Below are 24,369 nucleotides of genomic sequence, written 5' to 3'. Positions count from 1 at the left end.
TCTCAGACTTTATACACACATATTGTGACTGATATCAAGAATATAAACGCCAAACACAAGAACAATAAAGTCAATGTGGTAAGTACCGCTTTGTTTTCCATGCTTCCAGTCTTGTAGCGGCAGAGTATGGTAGCTTCTTTCTGTTTCCCTCAGGTCTTGCAGAACTTCATGTATACCATGTTAAGAGACAGTAATGCGACTGCAGCCAAGATCTCTTTGGACGTGATGATCGAACTGTATAGAAGGAACATCTGGTATGTCTAGATAGCTATATGGATGTTTCTCTTGGGAAGTAAACCCTTTTTCATTTACACTTAATACAGAGCACATACATCTTGAGGTGGTTTTGTTGTTGTTGTTGTTGTTGTTGTTTGTTTTTTTTTCTTTTTTAACATTTATGTGTTTTTATTGGAAAGTTGGATTTACAGAAGGAAGGAAAGACAGAGAGAAAGATCTTCCATCCTGTGCTTCACTCCTTTAGTGGCCACAACAGCTGGAACTGAACTGATTCAAAGCCAGGAGCTTCCTCTGGGCCTCCCTTGGGGGTACAGAGTCCCAAGGCTTTGGGCCGTCCTTGACTGCTTTCCCAGGCCACAAGCAGGGAGCTGGATGGGAAGTGGAGCACCTGGCACACAAACTGGCACCCATGTAGGATCCTGGCACTTGAAAGGGGAAGGATAGCCAGTTGAGCCATGGCATTGGGCCCCAGTCTTTAATTCTTTAGTATAGGAGTATAAACACATTAGTCTAGCGGTAGGAATGCAAAGGCAAACCAAATGACTAATGACATTGGCTGCTGTTTCTTGGATATCTACTAAAGTCAGATTCTTGACCTTGTTCAACTTTCGGAACAATGTGAGAATAAATGTAGATTGCCTGGAGTTAGCCTTACTTACAGATACGAAGTCAAAGTTCCTGAAGGAGATATTCACTGCTATTAGGAGGCGGACCTGAAGTTCCAGCCCAGGTCTTCCCTTGAAAGCCTTCAGTGCAGCAGTTGGTTCATCATGTATGTGTGAAATACCACTGCAAGTATTCCAGCTTGCATTGCTTTGCTAATCACTATTAGTATGTTTTAATATTTCCTTTATTCTTTTTTTTAAATAATTTTTTGAATTATGTGGTACAATTTCATATAGCCTGGGATTCCCCCGCAAGCTCCCATTGCCTGGCAGATTTTCCCCATTTTACTACAATTGTATAGTCCTTCATAAGGAATCACAATTCCATCTTATTTAAGTGTACCCAGACATTGCTGGTACAATATCAGACAGTCCAACATCCCATTGTCTACATATTTCCAACAGTTTCATTGGAAATCCATTTTTCATCTGGAAGCAGGAATGAATGTAGCATTACACCCCCACATCTGGATATGGTGAACCCCAGTACTCCGTTACTATATACATTCCCATAAGTGAGAAGCCATGAAACAAGGTCAACAACTGGGATGAGTTAGAACAACCGCAACAACAACAAATTACAGCACCATGAAAAAATGCACCACTGGGTAACCAGCGCGTGGGTGACTAAAAGGAAACACGAAAGTCTCTCGGGGAAAAATAGTGCCACCATGTAATTCATGAGCCAGCAATGAATCTGACAAGAGAAAAGAAAGTCTTTGGAATAAATAAAACTGAGATAAAAAAACATCAAAATACATAAGATACAGCCAAAAAAAAAACAGCATGGATCGGATTGTTGAAGTTACTCTTTCCATGCTGATTTTCTTATTAGTATGTTTTAATATTCCCTTTGTTCTTTAATGTGCATTTCAATGTGTTTGGAATTTTGCATATTCTACCTTTTTATTTTGGATTGTTTTTCCCTCCTTACTTTGAATAGATTCCCATGTCCTTAAAAATTCTTTGAAAAACTCCATTGTGATGGCTGAGCTCAAATTTAATTAAATGCTTTTCTTCTGGTTAACTATTTCAGTAAACCATAACACTTTAAAAATGTAATTAATTAATTTGAAAGGCAGATTTATGTAAAGAGAGTAATCTTCTGTCCACTGGCCTACTAGCCAAATGCCTGTGAGTCCATCCTGGTCTCCCCATGACAGAGGCCCTCAGCTGCCGCCTTTGCCACGTGCATTAGCAGGGCCTGGCTCAGAGCCACAGAGCAGTCGGGGCACAAACCAGGAGTACCCCAGTATGGATGTGGGGGCTCGAGCCACCAAGCCACAATGCCCACCTCCTACAACTTTTTAAAGTGCTGGAATTATGACTTCTAATGTGCCAAGAACATTTGTTTATATGGATAAATATTTATTTATTTATTTTATGCCACAGTCTGTGCTTCAATATAATAACAGTAAAAATTTAGTTCAACACACTGATTGTCTTCCCCCCCCCCCCCAGGAATGATGCTAAAACTGTCAATGTTATCACGACAGCGTGCTTCTCTAAGGTGACCAAGGTGAGGCCACGAGCGTGGACGCACAGGGCGGGTGCTCTGTGGCTGTGATGGTGTGCGGCCTGCAGGGAGGGCTGTGTGGACACACAGGGCGGGTGCTCTGTGGCTGTGATGGTGTGCGGCCTGCAGGGAGGGCTGCGTGGATGCACAGGGCGGGTGCTCTGTGACTGTGATGGTGTGCGGCCTGCAGGGAGGGCTGCGTGGATGCACAGGGCGGGTGCTCTGTGGCTGTGATGGTGTACGGCCTGCTGGGAGGGCTGCGTGGACGCACAGGGCGGGTGCTCTGTGCCTGTGATGGTGTACGGCCTGCAGGGAGGGCTGTGTGGACGCACAGGGCGGGTGCTCTGTGACTGTGGTGGTGTGCGGCCTGCAGGGAGGGCTGTGTGGATGCACAGGGCGGGTGCTCTGTGACTGTGATGGTGTGCGGCCTGCAGGGAGGGCTGTGTGGATGCACAGGGCGGGTGCTCTGTGGCTGTGATGGTGTGCGGCCTGCAGGGAGGGCTGCGTGGACACACAGGGCGGGTGCTCTGTGACTGTGATGGTGTGCGGCCTGCAGGGAGGGCTGTGTGGATGCACTAGGACCTGGGAAAGCAGAAGATGGTGCAAGTGCTTTGGCTGCTGCGTTCATGTGAGAGACCGAGATGAGGCTCCTAGCTCCTGGTTGCAGCCTGGTAGCCCTGGCTGTTGCTGCCATTTGGGGGCAAACCAGTAAATGGAAGAATTGCCCCCTCTATGTCTCCTCTCTCTGTATCTCTGTATCCTTACCTTTCAGATCTTTTTTTTTTTTTTTTTTTTTTTTTTAGTGCATGTAATAAATGACAGCTGAAGATTTTTTTCTCTGAGTCCTTTCTTTTTGGCTCAGTATCAATTGAAAGAGTGATCGTTTTTGATTTTCTATTGAAGACTGTAGTGTCTTTTTAGTGGGGGATGTAGAAGTGCTTGTGGGTCAACGTGAAGGGTAACTCTAGAACCTAAAGGTGTTCATCTAATAATTATTTTAAAATTAAGTACATATGAGACAACGTAAAAACTTTTTAAATTAAGGATAAGAAAAAATCCACTCTTTGATTTTTCTTTTTCATTTTATACAAATGCATTTTATACAAATGTGTAGGTAAAACACCTGGATTTTATAACAATATTTTCCTCATTGGTCTTCAGATACTGGTTGCTGCTTTAACATTCTTCCTCGGGAAAGATGAAGATGAAAAACAGGATAGTGACTCGGAATCTGAGGTAAGTGTAATTATGGCTGCTTTTCAATCTAGCAATCCATTAGATTCTGTTGTTGCTTGGAGTACCAGTTGTAAAGCATCTAACGGCTTGAGTCAGAAGTTTATATATATAACAAAGGAACACCTTTGTTCCTTACTGAGTTCTGCCATTCTGAGGGGTTTTTTGTATTTAATATATGCATCCAGTGAGACTATATCTTACTCTATAAGTTATGAATAGCAATTACCACTAACATATTTTTGAGATATTGTCAGCATCATAGAGGTTCAGGGTAGAAGGAGAAAAATATATAACATTGTGAAATTTTTAAGGAAATATTGCAAAGAAAAGAATTACCATCATTTTAGTGATTTGGTAACTAACTCTGGAATGCGTTATGGCACCTGTTAAACAGTGTGGCTGGTAGATTTTTGTATAGATAAAATTAAATTTTTCTTGGCCCTGCCTTACTTCTACTCTGGGTTTCTTCTTCACAGGTAATCACTTTGTTTCTAGATATTTGTGTTTGGTGCACAAAAATACATTCTCATATGTGTAGGAGGTTTCTCAGAACTATCAGTGCCATGATTACTCTGCACCTCGCTTCCATCGTGTCAGTACACACAGATGCACCAGGACAGCTAGATCTTTTTGGTTAATATATAGAAGTCTGCCTTGTTTTACCACCTACATATTAATTTTTTTTTTTTAATTTTGACAATCCTTACATATTTAATTGGGGTAAAAAAGGTTCGAGGCCTAAAGGGGGATGTAGAGGAAGAAGCCCCACCCAGTTTCCCACCCACCCTAAGTCCCAGATGTGGGGCATGCTCTGAGATACTCGATCAAGTGGTTCCAATAGTTCACCATTCATGGGTCGCTGCCAGTCTCGCCACTCCAAGCACAATGTGGTCGTTGAAGAATCCATTGATTGACACAGTTCCTTCTAGAGTCTCCATTTGCCCAGTATTTTGCTGCCAACAGATAGCTGAGGTTGTTGCTTGACTTGTTCTGTCTTTTCTTGGTTAGGACTCTTAAGTCCGGTGTCTCGACTGGGGAGTTTTTGATTTTCTATTGAAGACTGTAGTGTCTTTTTAGTGAGGGATGTAGAAGTGCTTGTCTAACACAATGAATAAAAACTTTTTAAAGAGCAAAACAAGAAAGATCTGAGCAGTGCGCATTGTCTGTGTGCCTGTGCATGCATGTGTATGCATAATTTTTAGTTGTTTGGGTTTTGTTTTTTGTTTTTTTATAGCTATGGGCAGAATATAAGGGAATTTCAAAGAATTTGTGGAAAATTGAATTAAAAGATGTTTATTTTGGTGCAAAAACTTTGGAGATACGTGAATAATTCTTTTGGTCAGACACACTTCCATGAACTTTTGAAGACCTGTGATACAAGAACCAAGAAGTGGATGATGAAGAGATGAGTCTGCTCCCTGCGTACAGTCTTTCTGGCTGACAGTTTTCTACAATCACTTCTTCTTTAGGATGAAGGGCCAACAGCCAGAGACCTGCTGGTGCAGTACGCCACAGGGAAGAAAAGCTCCAAAAACAAGAAGAAGTTGGAGAAGGCAATGAAAGTGCTCAAGGTAAGAGCTCTGCTGGGATTGAGGTAAAATTCAGGATGCGGAACATTGCACTTTTTAGTCAGAGCTTTTGTGAATTTCAAGTTAAGTAGCTTTTAGAAAGAAATTATTGATAAATTGTTTTTAGCTTTAATTTTACTTTTAATATTGCTTATGTAGTTGAGAAGGATGCATGCCCATTTGGACCTCGAATTATGAGAAGGGTTGAGGTACGGAGGTAGGTGGGTGGGACAAATGTTTCGATTTGTTTCTCTCCTTTGTCCCCAGTGGGGGAATATGAATTTTCAAGTATGAATTTTTTAATAGATGTATTCAGCTCTAGAAGATTTTGTGATTTGATCATATTAATTCACTTTCAGTTCCTGTGGTCAAGATGGTCTGTGTTGGGCCTGGCACAGTAGGCTACTAGCTAAAGTCCTCTCCTTGCACACACCGGGATCCCCCGTGGGCTCTGGTTTGTGTCCCAGCTGCTCCACTTTGCTTCTAGCTCCCTACTTGTGGCCTGTGGCCTGGGAAGGCAGCTGAGGATGGTCCAAAGCCTTGGGACCTGTAAGACCCATGTGGGAGACCTGGAAGAAGCTCCTGGATCCTGGCCTGGCTTAGGATCAGCTGAGCGCTGGCCATTGTAGCTGCTTGGGAAATGAGCCAGCAGATGGAAGATCTGTCTCTCCTTTTCTGTAAATTTGACTTTCCAATTAAAAAATAAATAAATGTTTAAGAAAATAAAGGTGATTTTTATTAAGAAGTATTTGCCAGACAAATTTCCCGAGAAATACCAAGTAAAACATATTTGATATTTTCTTTAATGCTTACTCCAAAATTCATTACTTTGTCACCTCTGTGTTTTTTAAGGTTTTTATTTGCAGATTCCTTTAAGTTTTATGGAATTAAATTATTTCCAAGGCTTAAGACAAAACCACCTTGAATTCTTCCAACTGGAAGAAAGATTTTAAACCAATTCTTTTTCTTTTTGAATAGTCTAGTGGACTTGAACACATTAGCACTTTGAATTCTAAGGGCATCATTACTATATTTCACAGTGGAAACGTATATCCTTTTCCTTTCTTTTAGAAACAAAAGAAGAAGAAAAAGCCAGAGGTATTCAACTTCTCAGCTATTCACTTGATTCATGATCCCCAAGGTACTGCAGCACAACTTCCCATGGTCCTTGTTGGCCTTGGATCTCCCTACTTTGTTGAGAGGTTAACAGGCGTTAGAAGATCCCTGGCACTCCTAGGCAACAAGGAGCTTGCTTGTTACTCACTGGTTCAAAGCAATGGCTCCAGTCCACAGCAAAATAAGAAAAGTATGAAAGACAAGTCGTTTGAGAGTCATGGCTTTAACAGTACAGTAATGGTAGGACAGTATATCTGACCAGATGAAAAATTAGTATTCTTTTTGTTAGTCTTTAAAGTAAAAACTGAAAACAAAAGTAACTGATCTCTTGAAATCAAAAGTCTACAAACTTTGTTCTCAGGCTGCAGATTGGGATTGCATGGAGACTTTTTTTTAACAGTATTGATGCTTGGGTCTGTTATCCCAGAGATTCGAATTTAGGTCATATGGGGAACACTGGGCAGCAGGACTTGTCAGCCCTGCATGTCTCTAAGGCACAGCAACGTTTGCCAGCCATTGCTGTAGAACCATGCTTCTCAAATGTCACCTGGAGAGCCTGTTAAAGTATAGATTGTGATTCAGTGGGTGTGCCTCTTCGGAGGATGCATTTCTGACCAGCTCTGGGACAGCAGGCCTCACCTCTGAGAGCTACTAGTGGCGCAGATGAACACCTGTCAGTCTAGAGGCTGATGTTAAATATCCCATGGAGGCCGAGCACTTGAGTCTTTTCTTTGGTGCGGCTGTCGCCTCCCGGGCCTGTTAGAGGAGAGTCGCACAGCCCCTGGATGATCAGTGTGTTTCTTTGATCTTCTTTCTTCCAGACTTTGCTGAAAAACTCCTCAAGCAGCTGGAGAGCTCCAAGGAGAGGTTTGAAGTGAAGATGATGCTCATGAACCTTATCTCCAGATTGGTGGGAATTCACGAGGTTTGGGAATCATTGTGTTCTCTTGGATTGCATTAGCACTGACTCACTGTGGTAAAGCGGAAGCCACTGGGGAGAGCAAAGATTTAATTTTATCGCCCAAACCACTTAAACCCATAGAATTAACCAAAGCTAAGCTCTGCCAAAAAATAACTGTCTTCATCCCTGTTGTGTTTCTCTGAAGTATTGATGTCACTTTGGGCTTGCATCCAGATAGACTGTTTGGGGTTCTGCTTGTCCGCTTTTGTTGGATTCACTTTGTTTACGTCTACATCCTCTGGAGACATCATGACCCACAATATTTCTGTGGACCCTTATATGTCCACAGAATAAATAAATTCTCCGTGGACTTCCTGATTTCTAGATCCCTCTGCTCGGAAGCTGTCTTGTTCGCAGAGCTAGATTCTCTGATTAATTTAACTAATGAGATTAGGCTGCGAGTGCTCCTTGGTGGTGGGGGTGTGTGTATGGTGTCTGCAGATGGGCACATCTTAGACCAGCTGCCGTTGTCAATACCCTAAAATCAGACTGTGAAGAAATGACCCATGAGATTCATCTTATTTTGTTTTACTGTCACTGAACTCTGAGTGAACATTTTGCTCTCTTTAAAAGAAAGTTTTGGGAATCAATATTTTTTTTCAAATGGAAAGATATAAGGATTTTCTTAGAAATAATTTTTAAAAACAGAGTACGTGGTGCAGGAGTTAAGATGCTGCATGACGTGGTTTGGCCCCCATTTCAGAGCTCCTGGGTTCAAGTCAAAAACTGAAAGCATGTGTGAGGCCTCACTGCTTTTTCTGCATGGGGTGGGGTCCCAAAGTGGAGTCTGCAGTCCAATTTTTAATACATTTCTGCAATAAATTAATGTGAAATTTGAATTTGAGCTTGTTAGGAAAGCGACTTGCAGTTTGAGCATGGTTTGGTGGACATGACACTGGACGTTCACTGTTAACTGTAATGAAATAGCTGTGTTTAGGTTGGTCGAGTGTCTTCACTTATTCAAATGACCATTTCCCCGACAGCTGGACACCTGTTGCTGTGCTTGAGGCCGACTGGGAGTTCGTGTTTTCTCTGAACTACCGAGCACATTCCTCCCGTGTGGTTGGACTGGGATACAATAAATCAGGACTTGGGATCTTTAATAAAGAGATTGTACTAGCTGCTACTTCACATTGAAATTTATCTGATCCTTTGTTTTGGAATCCTAATACTTAAATTGATCATCTCTAATTTGAAATTCCATAGTTAGAAAAGAAAAAAAAAATGCTCTGAAATGCTAACCTTTCGGAGCATTTTGGAAGTTGGCCCTTCAAGTTAGGGGTGCCCCACTGGCAGTGTGCACAAATGCTCCAAGCTCTGGAGGAGGGGAGTCTGCCAAGCCCCGCCTCTGCTGGAGTACATTTCAGAGAAGGGGCAGAGGGTCGGCCTCTGTGGGTACGCCCTCTCGCCCCAGGGTCCTCTCTTTGGACTTAACAAGTCACTTCTGCAGTCACACCAATTTTAAAGATAGGAAAAATACCGTGTTTTGTTTGCTACTCCTTGCCTTGGTTTGTTATGTGTGCTCTTTTTCTTCTTCATTTGCATAATGAGGAGAGCTTTGTGGCCTCAGTTGAGGAAAGAGCCTCCCCTTGGCGATTACATCCCGAAGCTTTGCTTCTGAGAAAAGGCCGAAGTTCAGCAGGACTCCCGGTTAGAGGGGCTTGGCGGTAGTTGGCTCGTGGAGACGAGCAGTGCTGCACTGCAGCTGGACGGGTGCTGAGGTGGCATGTTCCTCTCTCCACAGCTTTTTCTCTTCAACTTCTACCCGTTTGTGCAAAGGTTCCTGCAGCCCCACCAGAGAGGTAAGCAGCTAACTTGCCGTGCATTGGGATAGCCATCCACAGGGTTCTGTCCTGGAGTTCATCAGAGGCAGAGGTGGAGTGAGGTGAGCTGTGTCTCAGAGCAGGGCGGAGGAGCCCTCGTGTTCTTGTGGAGGATGCTGCGGGTTACAGGATTACTTGTGCTCACCAGCTGTAAAAATTACTGTTAAAAAAAAAAAGAAAGCTGTTGTTTCTGGGGAAAAAAGTAGATTGGTTTCTCAAAACAAGCCTTTTTGCAATACCATGAAATATCGTATGGAAAATTCTAGAAAAGGAGACTTGACTTTTGACTGTAAATGTAATAAATAACTGGGATTTATAACTGCCCTCATTACGCTCATGAGTGTTCTTAGCCAAAACATGAAAGCAGAAAAAATCATTTTGTGTTTGAATTTGAAGCAAGATGGGAAGGACACTAACATGTGCTGAGCGTCTCGTGTGAGCACGCCGGGCCCTCTGCCAGGTGCCTTACATCCGTGATTCTGTGCTGTCCTCGCATCGCCAAGCTCACGCAGTCAGTAAACAGCCAGTCAGGCTTCATCTCCCTTCCTTCTTGTGCCCAAGACCTTGTTCTGGACACACTGTCGCCCCACCGAAGGGAGAACAAGTGTTGTATCTGTGCTTGTATTTATCTGTCTAGTCAGGAAGTCCTTTGCATAGTGACTTCTGTGCAAGGCTGCATGTTAGACAGAAAGCATTCTACAGTGAGCATACAGTCCTGTGCTGTGTGTAAGGTGCCATTTGAAGAAAAGGCCATTTGCTGAGGACGTGAAGGAGTGCTGGAGTGGGCTCTATTTTAGATGGCAGGGTTAGGATGGCACCTTTGATGCGGTGGCTGCAGAGGAGGCTGAGCTCCAGGGCTGCCTGAGGGCTGGGTGTTGCAGGTGAAGCGGCGGCCGTATGCCTGCTGTGCTGCCTGATGGTGACCCTTCTGACCTCTTGTGTTTTCAGAAGTAACGAAGATCCTTCTGTTTGCTGCACAAGCTTCTCATCAGCTTGTGCCCCCAGAGGTGAGCCCCTTGAACCTTACTCTGGCCCCGGCGCCTGCGTAGCAGTATAGTGCTGGGAACCCTGGATTCACTTGTCCATAGAGGTTACCTTCAAATCTTGAGGACCTTTATGAAGAGACTTTAAAAGGTCATGAGGAAAAATGGCAATAATGGATAAGTAGATTTTGCTGCAAAAAAAATTTTAAAGAGTTTTCTTTGTTTTGTTTTGTTTTGATGATGTTTACGTAGTTGATCAGGGTGGAAAGGATACAGGGTTAGGGAAAAGTGGATGTGATCATTGTTTCTGAATTTTCTATTTCTTCTTTCTGTTTCTGGGGGAAGGAGAGATAAGGGGAGAAGCCATACTCAGCCTCCCAGCCGCCCTAGTACCCAGGGATGGGGAATGGGCACCCGATATCAACCCAGGGTCCCAGTGTGGCACATGCTCTAAGGATTCGGCCCAGGTGGTTGCAGTAGTTCTGAAATACTGTCGATCTCGCCGATCCATGCATAAGGAAACCCTCCCAGTGTCTGTTGGCTGACACAGTCAACCTTAGAGTCACTGTTTGCCCAGATATTTGCTGTCATTGTTTGTCCGGGGTTTGTCCAATCTGTTCTGTTCTTCTGCTATGGTACAAGATGTGCTCTGTGGACCCGAGTGGGCTGCCATATTCTCCGTGTGCACCAAGGCCTGCTGTCCATTACTCTATCTTTTCCACTGAGCAGGACCTATTCTCACAAGCAGGCCCAAGGACCCCTGCCCCTGAGACTCACAGACCTGGTGCCCACTGTGCAGGCAGGCCCAATACGACCCAGGCCCCGCTAGACCCTCTGCCCCTGGGGGGCTACAGACCCGGCACCCACTGTGTAGGCAGGCTCCACCAGACCCTCCACCCCCGGGGCTCACGGACCCAGCACCCACCACCCCCACCGTGGTATGACCTATCTCACCTCGGCATCCACCACTGTGTGTTTCAGCCTGGCTCAGTCCAGCCTGCCCCAACTTGCAGTTCCTGCTGGTGGGTGCTGCTGCAAAAAAATATTTTTAACTCCATGCATATGAAGGGTCTTTAAAATATTCATAGGAATTGCCTGTTATAAAAATGCAACACATGGATTTTAAAATTGTTTTGCACCAAAATTACTTAATGTTTTAATTCCATGTTTAAGGGTTTTTTTGTGGGGTGGAATTTTGTCATACATTGGAATTCAATTATGCAACTTGTAAAAAGTGAAGTTTGTTTCGGACAGGTTGTTCAGAATTCTGAATTTTATTTAATAAGCAAGTTTTGGCTCAGCAACCAAATAAATAAATGGTCCAGTAAGCATTGCAATGACATAAGTTAAGCCCAATGCCTGCAACTGTGACATCACATCCTGAAGCACTGGTTAAAGTCCTGGTTGCTCCATTTCTGATCCAACTCCCTGCTAAAGGCCTTGGGAAGGTAGCGAGAGACGGCCCAGGTGCTGGGGTCCTGCCTACCACGTGGAGACCTGAATGGCTTTCTAGGCTCCTGGCTTCAACCTGCCCCAGCCCCGACTGCTTCAGCCATTTGCAGTGTAAATTAGTAGATAGGAGATCTGTCTCTTCCTTTCAGATAAATAATAAACCTTAAATAAAAATTGTATGTGTAGGGAGATTGTTGTATTTCTCAAAAGCTGGTAATTGTTTTCTTTGATTGAAACAGTGCTGGATTATCCTGTGTCCAAGCTGGTGGTGTTTTCTTGTTTTTTGTTTTGTTTTTTTTTTCTCATCTATATTGAAAAATGTTGAGAGAGAAAGCTTTGGTCTGATCATAGTGCAGAAACCAGACTCCAGTGTGAAGTGATTTCAGCTCTGTGTTTTGCCTTCGTTCTCCTTCGTCCAGTATGCACGCTGTGTGTGCAGCCGTTTCCCTGTGCACAGCCGGTGGTCCTTAAGTCCTCAGGTGGCCAAGTGAACACAGATGCTTCTCCTACAGCTCTTTTCTCTTGTTCCCAATTCAGATCATTCAGTCCTTGCTGATGACCGTGGCCAACAATTTTGTTACTGACAAGAACTCTGGGGAAGTCATGACAGTAGGGTATGTACCGCCTGGTTGGGGGGCGGCAGGGGTGTTTTCATTCAGCTGGTGGTGTGGCCTCTGGCAAAGCAGCTGGAAGTAAGCTTCCACCTTCTCAGAGGTTTCATATTTTTATTCTGATGGGTAGAATTTTGAGGAGGGAGCCAGAGAAGAGATACTTGTCCTTACTCGTTTTACTCCCTGAAATAAATGATTATTTGGCAATCTGTATTTTTTCTGTTATCTTCGTATCCTGAATTCCTGTCCTACCTTGGAACAAATGATTTATTCTTGACAGGTAGTCCTGGGGCCCTCTTGGTTACTTTGGAAATACTTAAGCACTGCTTTAAAGATCATCTAATTGTTGATGATAAGTAAAGAATACACTAAAAAGTTGGCTTCTTATCTCCTTTGGAATAAACTAGTGGGATGGCAACTTTTCTGGCTGACCCCATTTCTTCTCGTTTAATTAGGGGCTAGTGTCTGTCTTGATTTAGTGTGCCAGACACTGCTCCCGGTTCCTTCTCCTACCAGCAGAGGAAATGATAGTAACCTAAGAACCAAAGCCAACCCTGCCCTATCTCGTGTTGTGCCATCTAAAACCACCCATTAGATCTGTTTGTTTGAACCATTTCTGCTTTGACTTCTTTAAAGTTCCTTTTCCTTTTGTAGCATCAACGCTATAAAGGAGATAACGGCCCGATGTCCTCTGGCCATGACTGAAGACCTTCTCCAAGACTTGGCTCAGTACAAAACCCACAAAGACAAGAGTAAGATGTGCGGTGTTCTCGGGAGACCGGAGGGCGTGTGCTTGTGGCCTCTGCGCGCTCTGCTCCAGAGTTTCTCATGCAAGGTGTCATTTCACAGATGTGATGATGGCTGCTAGGACTCTGATTCAGCTCTTCCGGACACTGAATCCCCAGATGTTGCAGAAGAAATTCCGCGTAGGTGACACATGAATGTTTGACAGGAGGGCTGTGGTCTCAGAAAGTGGGACTTAATTCCTGCAAGTTGATTTTTAGTATTTATGGCAGTTCCATTATGAGTACTCATTATGTATGTGGTCTTATTGTGTAGATTTAGATTACAGTTGGTTGAATTCCAAGACTGTTGTATTAGTGGTATATGCTCATTGACAATGACTGAATTTTTTTTTTTAAATATTTATTTACTTGAAGGCAAAGTTACAAAGAAGGAGGAAGAGAGTTTCTGAGCGTTGGTTTGCTCCTCCAGTGGCCACAATAACCAAGGCTGCCCAGATGCAATACAAGGCAGCTAGATCACAAGTAGAACAGCCAGGACTTGAACCAACAGGCATATGCTGCTGTCGCAAGGGATGGCTTAACCCACGGCACAGCTCATTTCAACTTGAAGGCTTTTTTTTTTCCCTTAAGATTTATTTATTTTTACCAAAGAGAAAGATCTTCCATCTGTTGGTTCACTCCCCAAGTGGCCGCAAACATCTGGAGCTGAACCAATCCAAAGCCAGGAGTCAGGAGCTTCTTCTGGGTCTCCCATGGGGGTACAGGGTCCCAAGGCTTTGGGGCATCCGCAACTATTTTCCTAGGCTACAAGCAGGGAGCTGGAAGGGAAGTGGAGCTGCCAGGATACAAACCGGTAGCCATATGGGATCCCAGCGCATACAAGGCAAGGACTTTAGCTACAAGGCTGCCTGCCCAGGCCCAAGGCTTTTTAACGAAGTTGGTAGATTGGAACCTCGAAAGGTCAGTCAGTAGCTTGTGCCAGCACTGAATAGACTGTCCTTCACCCGGAAACTGACTCAGTGCATTTGGAAGGGACAAAAGGATGTGTGTATACAAAAGAGAGGTGGTATTTTCCTTAACAACCTGCCAGCTTCCTGGTCTGCATCAGAAGAGAGTAAAGGGTCTGGTGCGATAGCATAGTGGTTAAAGTCCTTCCTGGCACATACCGAGATCCTATATGGGTGCCAGATCTAATCCCGGTGGCCCTGATTCCCATCCAGCTCCCTGCTTGTGGCCTGGAAAAGCAGGCGAGGACGACTTGGGGCCTTGGGACCCTGCACCTGTGTGGGAGACCTGGAAGAGCTCCTGGCTCCTGGCTTTGGATGGGCTCAGCTCCAGCCATTGCGGCCACTTGGGGAGTGAATCATCACACGGAAGATCTTCCTTTCTGTCTCTCCTCCTCTCTGTATGTATGCCTTCCAATAAAAATAAATAAATAAATAAATAAGAAGAGACTAAAACAGGGACAGCGTCCTAACTGTGGTTTTACTTTGGTCTCAGACGTAAGCGGGCAGGTCTTGTCATTTTCTTCCCTCCTTTTTATGTGGCGCTGCCTGCAAATTCAGAGTCCTTAGAGAATAAATACATGCTGCAGGTAATACCTGTGATCTTGGCACCTTATACTAAACAAATTTTCCTCCCACAGGGGAAGCCTACAGAGGCTTCCACAGAGGCACGGGTACAGGAGTACGGAGAGTTAGATGCTAAAGATTATATTCCAGGAGCGGAAGTGTTGGACGTGGAGAAGGAAGAGAATGATGACAATGAAGAAGGTGGGTTTTTATTTCACCGTAAACCAGCACAGTCACTCCTGCTGTCTGTGTTGATCTTTAAATTTGTACACTGTTGGAACAGATCTCGGCAAACATTTACCGAGACAGTGATGGAGCAGTGAGCATGGAGAGCGAGCCAGTGATGGAGTGTGAGCGAGCCAGTGATGGAGTGTGAGTGAGACAGTGATGGAGCAGTGAGCATGGAGAGCGAGACAGTCATGGAGTGCTGAGCACGGTGAGAAACAGTGATGGAGTGTGAGCAAGGCATTGATGGACCGGTGAGCATGGAGAGCGAGACAGTCATGGAGTGTGAGTGAGACATGATGGAGCAGTGAGCACAGTGAGCGAGCCAGTGATGGAGTGTGAGCGAGACAGTGATGGAGTGTGAGCGAGACATGATGGAGCAGTGAGCACTGTGAGTGTCCTGGAGCGAGCTTCCTGCTGTTGGGGCGCTGACTGTCTCGCGGAGGAGATGTGTGCTTTAGTGCTGAATGTCTCTTCATGGCAGGATCATGTTGTTGGCACTTGAGAAGATAATGGTTTTGTGTTTGCTGCCTGGAAGAGAAGTGTGTGTTCATTCTTGGAATAATTTGCAAACTCTCCTTGTTAAAGAAAAATTCTTATTGAAAATGGAGAATCTGAAGAACCCTCTTCTGCTAAGAAACTCTTATTTTTTACATTCATTCATTCAGTAAAGCTTTCTGAATTTATTTTATTTATTTGAAAGGCAAAGTTATAGAGGAGGGGTGATAGAAAGACAAAGATCTTCTGTCTGCTAGTCCACTCCCCAAGTGGTCACAGTGGCTGGGGCTGTACCAGGCCAAAGCCAGGAGCCTGGAACCCTCCTGTGGGTGGCAGGGGTTCATGTGCTTGGACCATTTGTGCTGCTTTCCCAGGAAAGCAGGAAGCAGAAGGCTGGATTCAAAGTGGAGCAGCGGGGGCTTGAACTGGCTTTCATATAGATTCCAGCATTGCAGGGATGGCTTAAGCTACTACACCTTAGCCTTGCCCTCAGCAAAGCTTCAGCATAAAAAAAACCAACCACTGTGAATACCAGGAAGAAAATACTGCATTTGTTCTCGAAGGCCTTTGTTCAGGCAGTCAAAGTAAAGGTTTACAGGCAGTAAAATTAAAGGATTTATTATTACATTGGTGGCTTAAGGGCAGAAGAGGCCTGGTCCACCTGAAGGCTTGAGAGAGTTGCTTGCTGATAAGCCAGGAGTGCAGGAATAGTGCAGGCTTTGCCGGGCAGAGTGAGCCAAGCCCTGAAGGATTTGAGAAACTCTCAGAGTTTGGGATGGAAAGTGGGGCAGCATGGGAAGAGGCCAGAGATAGAGCATGGGTGTGTATGGCAGAGCAGAGAGCTGGGGACCCCCAGGAAGGAGCAGGTGTCTGGAAGTAGAATGCTTACCGCCATGGCGGCACTATGGCCTTCTCCTACCTTTGTTGAAGCATCTCTGACATTCTTCTACGTACAGAATGTAAGTATGCGTAGATGAGTTAGGTGCTTGCTGTGTGGCCAGGACAAGTGCGCAGTGCAGGTTGGCTGGGTGCCAGCGAGCCTTAGAGTGAGACGATGTTTTCATGATTGTGGGGGATGCTGCTGGCATTGTGGCGTCACCCCAAGAGTCTGCCCTACCTCTGCTGAGTCATGGCGATTAGAGATGGTCAGGTTTTAGCATGTGATAGATTCTTGGCCAGTGCTTGTTCTCCATTTGATATTTAAGAATGAATATTGCTAACTTCTTGGCCTGTAGATATGCGAGGCTTGGATTGCTTGATTATCTCGGCTTGCCGCCAGTACTCGGCTTGAAGTGCTGGCGGTAAGCTCGTGCCCCTTTCCCCACAGACGGTTGGGAAAGTGCCAGCCTCAGTGAGGAAGAGGAAGAGGAAGCTGACGGCGAGTGGGTCGATGTGCACCACTCTTCCGATGAGGAGCAGCAGGAAATTGTAAGTCTTGATATCACCTCTCCCTGGTGGTTTTGAAGGTGTGTTTTGTGCGAGGCCTTGCTGGGAGACTCAGCGGGGCAGCCGAGTTCTCTGTTGAGCCAGGAGCCATGTCAACCTTTCTGTGTGTGCTTTCAAGTCCCGGAAGCTGAGCAGCATGCCCATGGAGGAGCGGAAAGCCAAAGCCGCCGCCGTCAGCACAAGTCGAGTTTTAACTCAGGAAGACTTCCAGAAAATCCGCATTGCCCAGATGAGGAAAGAGCTGGACGCTGCCCCAGGGAAAGCCCAGAAGAGGAAGTACATTGAAATAGACAGTGATGAGGAGCGCAGGTAGATCGGCTCGAACTCCGGTCTCAGCTCGTGTGGGAGACGTGGGAAGGAACTCCTGTCTCATGCCTCCCATGTCATGTTTCCCTCACCCCAGGGGCGAGTTGCTTTCCCTTCGGGACATTGAACGCCTTCATAAAAAGCCCAAGTCTGACAAGGAGACGAGGCTGGCGACGGCCATGGTGAGTGGAGCGTCTTGTTCCTGGTTCTTCAAGCAGCAAGCCAGGAAGGCCATGTCTCAGAACTTGTGTGGTCATGGCATGACCCTAGGTTTTTTAAATGTGGGTACAAGTAGCAGAGAGCAAAACACACATACACAGGTGAATTTTAATTGTGTAGCTGTGTAAGCAGCATGTGAAACAGGTGCAGGCTTAAAGGGCAGTGTGACATGGTCCTGTGTCAGGAGGCTCAGTGTGTTCACCCCGCTGCTAGGAAAGGGGGACGTGTTGGCCTTCACCAGTGGACAGCCCGGCCAGGTGGAGTGTGCCAGTGTCTTGGGCCTTGGCTGGCCAGCGCTACCATTCTGCCTATCTTTCCAACTTTTCTGTACCTTTATTGGTTTTAGGCACTATCTTTTCTTTTTAAGATTTATTTTATTTGAAAGGAAGAATTACAGAGATAGGGATCCTCCCATCTACTGGTTCACTTCCCAAATGACTGCAATGGCCAGAGCTGTGCCAAGCCAAAGTCAGGAGCCCAGAAGTTCTTCTGGGTCTCCCACATGGGTACAGAGTCCCAAGCACTTCTGCCTTCTCAGGCACATTAGCAGGGAGATGGATCAGAAGTGGAGCAGCCAGGATGTAAACCAGCATAGTCGCTGGTGGTTTAACTCATTAGGCCACAGAGCTGGCCCTGGCCACCATTCTGTACTGACTTCACCTTACCCTCTCCTTTCCATTCACACTGAAAGTTGTTACACTGTTCTTTGCCTCCACACTCCTGCACCCACTCTCAGTACTCACTCAGGTCTCTGCGTCTTCTCCTCCTTTCCCCAACATGAAGGCCTTCAGCTGCAAAAGCCGATACCCCCCTCTGAGCAGCTCCCCTGACCTCACCGGACTGACTGTGTACAGGCTTGAGCCCTCTGTCCTTGTCTCCTGGTCCCAGCCGGGAGCGGCAGGGCTATGTTCCAGCTATCTCGTGGCCCTGGTGTCCGGAGCACTTGGACTCAAGTGATGGTGATGTTGGTTAGGTAACTCCCGATATATGCCATTTAAAAAATCTTTGTGCCAATCTGTTTGTGCTGTTAGGCTGGGAAAACAGACCGAAAGGAGTTTGTAAGGAAAAAAACCAAAATGAATCCATTCGCTAGCTCCACGAATAAAGAGAAGAAGAAGCAGAAGAACTTCATGATGATGCGCTATAGCCAGAATGTCCGGTCCAAGAACAAGCGTTCCTTCCGAGAAAAGCAGGTGAGTTTTCCTTGTGATGTGGGCAGCACTTGGAAGGATGCTGTGAGCTGTACTGGAGCCAGGTTGGGCTTTTTGGTGAGCGTATGTGGACACGCGTGCACACACATGCACTTCAAGGTGAACAGGAGCACACTCAGTGTGTGTGTCTGTGTTTCTTCTCTGAGTAGCAGAGTCCAAGCTAGGTCATCTCTGAGTGAGGGAGTGCAAGCTAAATTGTCTCTGAGGCCTTTGCCCAGCCTGGACTTTTCTGATATCTGCCCCATAAAATAGTCTCCCAGCCAAGTCCGTGGTTTATGCCTGGTCCTTTTCCACAAGCAATTGTTGTATACAATGCTATCTCAAAAGCAGATTCAAGTAGGGAGCTAGATGGGAGGTGGAGCAGTTGGGACACAAAAAACAGCACTTGAAAGGATAGGATTAGCCAGTTGAGCCATCACGCCACGTCCAAAATGACCAAATTTTTAATATAAATTGTTGAAATCGAAGTGAAAGGACCGGTGTCACTTCAGATCTTTAAAATTCCACATTTTGCCAGAGTCTCCTAAATTTATAGTTGGACTTAATTAATCCTTTAGGTTATCCTTCAGTGGCCCTTAGTAATATTTGGGAGCTGAGGAAAGTAATAACCATTGAGTGGGCAGGCCTTCTGTATCATGAGATGTGTGTGACTGTTACGTTTCGGTTCAGGGCATGCCCCCACCACTTCCTTCCTGTGGGACAATCGGGGTTGGCACAGATGTGAAGTCTGTCTTTGTTGCTCGTCAGTATATCATTGTCATAATTGAGGAATTTTTTTCTATAAGAGGCTCATTGGAAATATGCACTTGTTGGTTTAAATGTGCTTTTCCCCTTGTTTACTTGCCTTTTAGAGGCTGAAACTAATTAGAATCTCCGTGTGTGTTTCTTTGCCTTTTGTTTTCCTCAAGCCCTCTCCGTTTTAAAATGTCAATCAAGGACACTCATTTTTCTATGATCTCCCCTCTTTGTTCAATAGAAATATAGTATGAATCACATGTGATTTCAAGGTGAAATTAATTTCAGTAATTATCTTGTTATACCAAAGTAGTATCATTTTGACATATAAAGCAATATAAAATTGTTAGTGAGATGTTTTACCTTTCTTAAATAACTGAAATCCCACTTATGTTTTATCCCGAAACATTATCACCACTTGGCCTAGCCTTGCTGTACCTGCTGCCCAGGCATCTAGTGCCCCTGCTGGCACAATTTCACCAGGTGCAACTTACTGCAATACATAATCGTTAGCATTTGCTTGTTGCTTTAAATGTCTTGATCGTTGGGTACATTAAACAAGCCCATTTGAAGACCAGCAAACAAGTTATCTTAAATCAGCTGGATGGGTTCAGGTGGCCCCCACGTGCACTGTTTAATGGATTTAGTTGTCTTAGAAAAGGTGGCTGTGAAGCAGAAGCTGAGGTGTTGGTGTTTAGACAATGTATTTCACAGTGTGAGAGCCATGTTCAAAGCAGGGGCATGTTGTCCCTGGAGCCGGTGGTGCTGCGGGGTCTGCAGCCTGTAGTCTGTATTGCCCTCCATAGCTGTGTGGACGCCCTCCTGGACACAGGATTGTTGTGCTAAGAAGCATCCACACGTCCTGAAGTAGTTCCTCAGGGTGAATCCTTGTTGATAAACCTCCTTATGGCCAAATTAGCTTAATGGGATACCCGAGAGATGCCATGCTTAAGTAATTTTTTTTTTCTCATCTTCCAGCTGGCGCTACGAGATGCACTTTTGAAAAAGAGGAAAAGAATGAAGTAACTTCCAAGCAAGTTTTCCAATCCAGAGAGAATACTGTTTATAATGTTGCTCTGTATATTAGTAAAGCAAGAATGTCGGTTTACATAAAAGAGTCCAGAAGCGTTCTATTACAAAGCCTGCAGTGAAGTTGGTGATCACTCAGTGTCTTAGATTTCAGGGATGGAAAGTGGTGGCGGTGGAATCATGGTATCATGAAATCATTTTCATGTAGCGCTCATACCAAAAAAAAATTGTTGGGTGCCTATTACCTGTCACTGTACATACAGAAAATAATGAGCCATAATCCCTTCACCAAGCCCAGTGGCTGCCTGGTGGGTCGGGTGCACACACATGTGCTTCCAGTGCAGTGTAAATAATTCTCTTGTGGAGATGGCCCATGTGTGCAGAGGCTTTGTGGGCCGACTCTAGGAAAGGAGTTACAGAGTCTCTTAAAACAGGACAATGTTACAAGAGTAAGAGGTTCTTACGTGTCAGTTGACTTCCCTGCTGCAAACAGGTTTCTGTCCCGCAGACTTGGAGCGAACGGTGTAGCTCCAGGTGAAGGTTTTTTGGTTAAGACCACACTGTTTAAACTGCCTTAAATATAAATAATAGTGTGGAGTTTTTTTAATTTACCACTTGAACTCGTAATATTGTCTTCCCCAGCCTCCCTTCCTCCCACCGGATTTTCACTTCTCTGCCTTGGCTCCATAAAAGGTTCCAGCATGACATCCTTGTGCCCAGATGTGTGGAGGCGTGTGTATGCTCTCTTCCACTGGCCTGCTCTAGCTGATTCCAGGGGTCAGTTGTTTTGTATGTGAATTGTTGCACCCAGAAGCAGGCTGGTGCCTTTTGTTCCAGATTTCTTAAGTAATCTGTGCTAGTTGAGAAAATTGTCACAAGTTACTCACAATTAGAGTAAAAGGCGATTTTCTGCCCTCCCCTAAAGCAGCTCCTAGCATCACTTTCTTAGCTGCCTTTCCAGTTCCTTTGCTCCCTTTAAGCTTGTTTAAATGAAATCTCCCATCACTGCTGGGTGATCAGTCATGCTGTCAGGCTGCTCCTGACCACTTGGTTGCCTCACAGGAAGTTCCCAATGCAAATTGGTGTATTTCAGACATGAAACCGCACCCTTTTGTTTGTGAATTTTTGAACCAAGTGCTTTCTGTGTGTCTGAGTTGAGAAAGTGATAGGATGGCATAGCAGCCACAGCCTCGCTGCATGAGTGTGGAGGTCCCTGGAGGTGTGGGCCTTCCCCTGAGCCACACTGCACTGGGAGCGAGGAGGCCAGAACTCTGCTTGCCCCACCGCCTGTTCCACTGCGGCCTGTTCTCTTCATAGCCAGAGGTTTAAACTCAAGGTGGAAAGGCACCTGATTTTAAAAGGCTGGTTCTTAACTATTTTATTTCCTGAATTCCTTAGTATCTCTTTTAATCCAGTTTCTTGTTATTTTATAAATCTTTGCTTGAGAATATTTCCTGTTGTCAATTTGAAAAAGTTGGCAGTGTCTGGACTTGAGCTTTTTAACCTTAAATGTCTGTCAACATGAGAATGGGTGCATTTCAGGGTTGAGTTCATTGTCAGGGTCATAGTACCTGAAGTGATGCTTCAAGTCAGGATGAAGGAAATAGATTTCCACAGTGACTCTACAACAGAAAGTACCTTGTAGAGCTGGCGAGAGGCATACTCACACCCAAAACGGAAGTATCTTAGGTGATGGGGGTATTGAGTATTGATTCATTTTACAGTCTAGACATAAAGTGTCATATTATATAATATCATAAATAGATTTCTGGTCAGTTTACCAAAGGAAAAAAAAATAATCTCCCAGCCTTGGGTGGGGACCCAGAGGAGGCAGCAGTGCAGCTGGCCAGACCGGGCAAGGCCTCTGTGCTGACCAAGTGATGCGGTGACAGACAGGTGGACGGTAGGGAGCCCATCCCAAATTTGACATTGTTTTAGTAGAACTTTTGAGAGGTTATGTTGTGTGAATTTTGTTTTTTATTTATTCATATTGTAATTCTTTCAAAATGTGTAACCTTCACTGCAGCTCTGTGTGAGCCGGAATGTTAAGTCAGAATACTCTGTTTTTAAGCTGTTCTGGATTCCACAGTTTCAAGTTGTAATATGTCAGGGCCACTCTACCACGTGCCATTCTTTCCTTCCTTGTGTCATTGCTTTTGGGAAACAGTTTAATAAACTGATTAGTTCACATGATAGCAAAACATGTAGACATTAAAATGTTTACATTGGGAAATGTTTATTATACATGAATACAGAAGTATTTATAATACTATCCAATTACACATGAAAGAAGTTCAGGAAAATGAAAGCCCTAGAGAAATTGTGCCATATATTAAATTGCTTTCTTAGGAGCTGGAGTCATTAGTACATTTGTTTGTTTTGATGTTGCTTTTTGAATCTTTCATGGTTTTACATGTTTTTACATCATTGTAATAAAAGAATAACTTAAATTGAGGTAAAATATATTGAGGCTCATGTTGGAGAAGTGTCTTGATCATTGGGGGAGCACCCTGCACCAAGGCAGGGGTGAGAGTGGTAGCTCATGCAGGCATTGCTGGGCCACCTTCTGAGTCCGTCCAGTTTGCCCTTGGACTAACTTACTGCTACAGCTGGCTTGTGCTTGGGGCCCTCATTTTTTATTTTATTTTATTTTATTTTATTATTTTTATTTTTGATAATGTTTACATTATTAATCAGGGTGGCAAGGATCGAGGGTTAGGGAAAAGTGAGTGTGATTGTTGTTTCCAGATATTCCATTTCTTCTTCCTGTATCTGGGAGAAGGGGAAGACAAGGGAAGAAGCCATATCCAGTCTCGGACGGCCACCCGATATCAACCCAGGGTCCCCATGTGGCTCATGCTCTGAAGGTTCTACCCAAGTGATTTCATTAGTTCTGAATGATCTCACCAATCAAAGTGTGAGGGAACCTTTCCAATGCCCATTGACTGCCACAGTCAGCCAGATGTCCTCTGCAAGCCTGAATGGACTGTCATCTCCTCCATGTATATCCCTGCCTGCCGTCCACTGCTCCATCTCCTCCACTGAGGAGGACAGGCCCTTGCAGGCCAGGCAACCCAGGACCCACCAGGGCTCACAGACCCGACACCCACCACTTGGGACCCTCTTACCATGGCCAACCATACCTGAAGTCCATAGAAGTGCTGGGAAGAGAATGTGTAATAAGTGAGCAAGAAATCATCATGGGCTTTGACTCAAACCCACATCTCATCCAGAGTGTGACTTGAGTTGTGTTTGTGCTGTTTCGCCGCCAGCCACAGAACACGCATCTCGGAACACTAACCAAACTGGAGGTGGTCTGCAAAGCGTGGCAAAGGGGTAGAGAGTTGGCAGCCTGGGTTCTGTGGAACAACACACTGATGCCATCAGGAGCCCGGGTGGGTGGCAGTCAGACTGGGTTACAAGGCTGACTCTGAGATGGCTGCTTGGTCCTGTGCAAGAGACTTGGCATGTCTGGACCTGTATTTCAACCTTAGACTGCTGAGACTGAGTCTTCTGTGTTGGAGACAGAAGGGACCAAGTTGCATTGCCGCATCCATCCCTTTTGCTAAAAGAGCAGATGCTTTTGCAGATTCCCTCCAGCAGGCTCCGCCTCCGTTTTGTCATCCAGATTACCTGGCTGCGGTGTCCGCCAGAGGAGCTAGGGGAGCTGGGTTCGCAGCGCAGGCGTATCACAACTTCCCAAGAGCTCTGGCTGCAGTTAGCAAGGAAACGGAACACGGGCTTGGAACAAACAGGCTGCCAGCTCTACCACCAGCTGACTACAGGGAGACACTCACGGTAATGTGGTTTTACAACGACAAAAGGGGCTTCAAGGAACTATGGGAGGGCTTAAGCAGCTTGGGATAGTCAGTAAATAATAGAAAATTTAATTAAATAATTACCACTTTGCAAATAGGGTGAAAAGAGCTCTCACCTTTTTTTCTGAACCAAATAACATTTATTTTGTGTGTGTATGTGTGCTTAAAAAATAATATAAGTAGATAATGAAATAAACATTTTTTTAAAGTATTCCATGGTGGGATCTCTATTTGGAGTTAAGTCAACAGTTTGTTCAGGTTTCTTCAACACCTTTTTTTTTTTAAGATTCACTGATCTTTATTACAAAGTCAGACATACAGAGAGGAGGAGAGATACAGAGGAAGATCTTCCGTCCGATGATTCACTCCCCAAGGGAGCACAACGGACAGTGCTGCA

General features: G+C 45.0%; 1 protein-coding gene across 2 annotated transcripts in view; it reads left to right on the top strand.

The window, feature by feature from the left end:
• Positions 1-22,347, top strand: part of SDAD1 (SDA1 domain containing 1) — a 28,135-nt gene extending 5,788 nt beyond the window's left edge. For both annotated transcript variants that reach the window (XM_040966912.1, XM_040966913.1), the window contains 18 exons: positions 7-78; positions 154-254; positions 2,364-2,421; positions 3,580-3,654; positions 5,124-5,225; positions 6,294-6,363; positions 7,160-7,263; positions 9,044-9,101; positions 10,071-10,129; positions 12,095-12,171; positions 12,823-12,920; positions 13,018-13,094; positions 14,560-14,686; positions 16,536-16,636; positions 16,773-16,963; positions 17,058-17,142; positions 18,211-18,372; positions 20,104-22,347. In XM_040966912.1, the coding sequence (XP_040822846.1) occupies positions 7-78; positions 154-254; positions 2,364-2,421; positions 3,580-3,654; positions 5,124-5,225; positions 6,294-6,363; positions 7,160-7,263; positions 9,044-9,101; positions 10,071-10,129; positions 12,095-12,171; positions 12,823-12,920; positions 13,018-13,094; positions 14,560-14,686; positions 16,536-16,636; positions 16,773-16,963; positions 17,058-17,142; positions 18,211-18,372; positions 20,104-20,151 (1,665 nt within the window). In that variant the 3' untranslated portion in view covers positions 20,152-22,347. The remainder of the gene's footprint in view (positions 1-6; positions 79-153; positions 255-2,363; positions 2,422-3,579; positions 3,655-5,123; positions 5,226-6,293; positions 6,364-7,159; positions 7,264-9,043; positions 9,102-10,070; positions 10,130-12,094; positions 12,172-12,822; positions 12,921-13,017; positions 13,095-14,559; positions 14,687-16,535; positions 16,637-16,772; positions 16,964-17,057; positions 17,143-18,210; positions 18,373-20,103) is intronic.
• The last annotated feature ends 2,022 nt before the right edge of the window (positions 22,348-24,369 follow it).

The sequence above is a fragment of the Ochotona curzoniae genome, unplaced genomic scaffold, assembly GCF_017591425.1.
Source record: "Ochotona curzoniae isolate NIBS_2020 unplaced genomic scaffold, NIBS_Ocur_1.0 scaffold_4506, whole genome shotgun sequence".
NCBI lineage: Eukaryota > Metazoa > Chordata > Mammalia > Lagomorpha > Ochotonidae > Ochotona > Ochotona curzoniae.
This window is presented reverse-complemented; position numbering and strand designations above follow the sequence as displayed.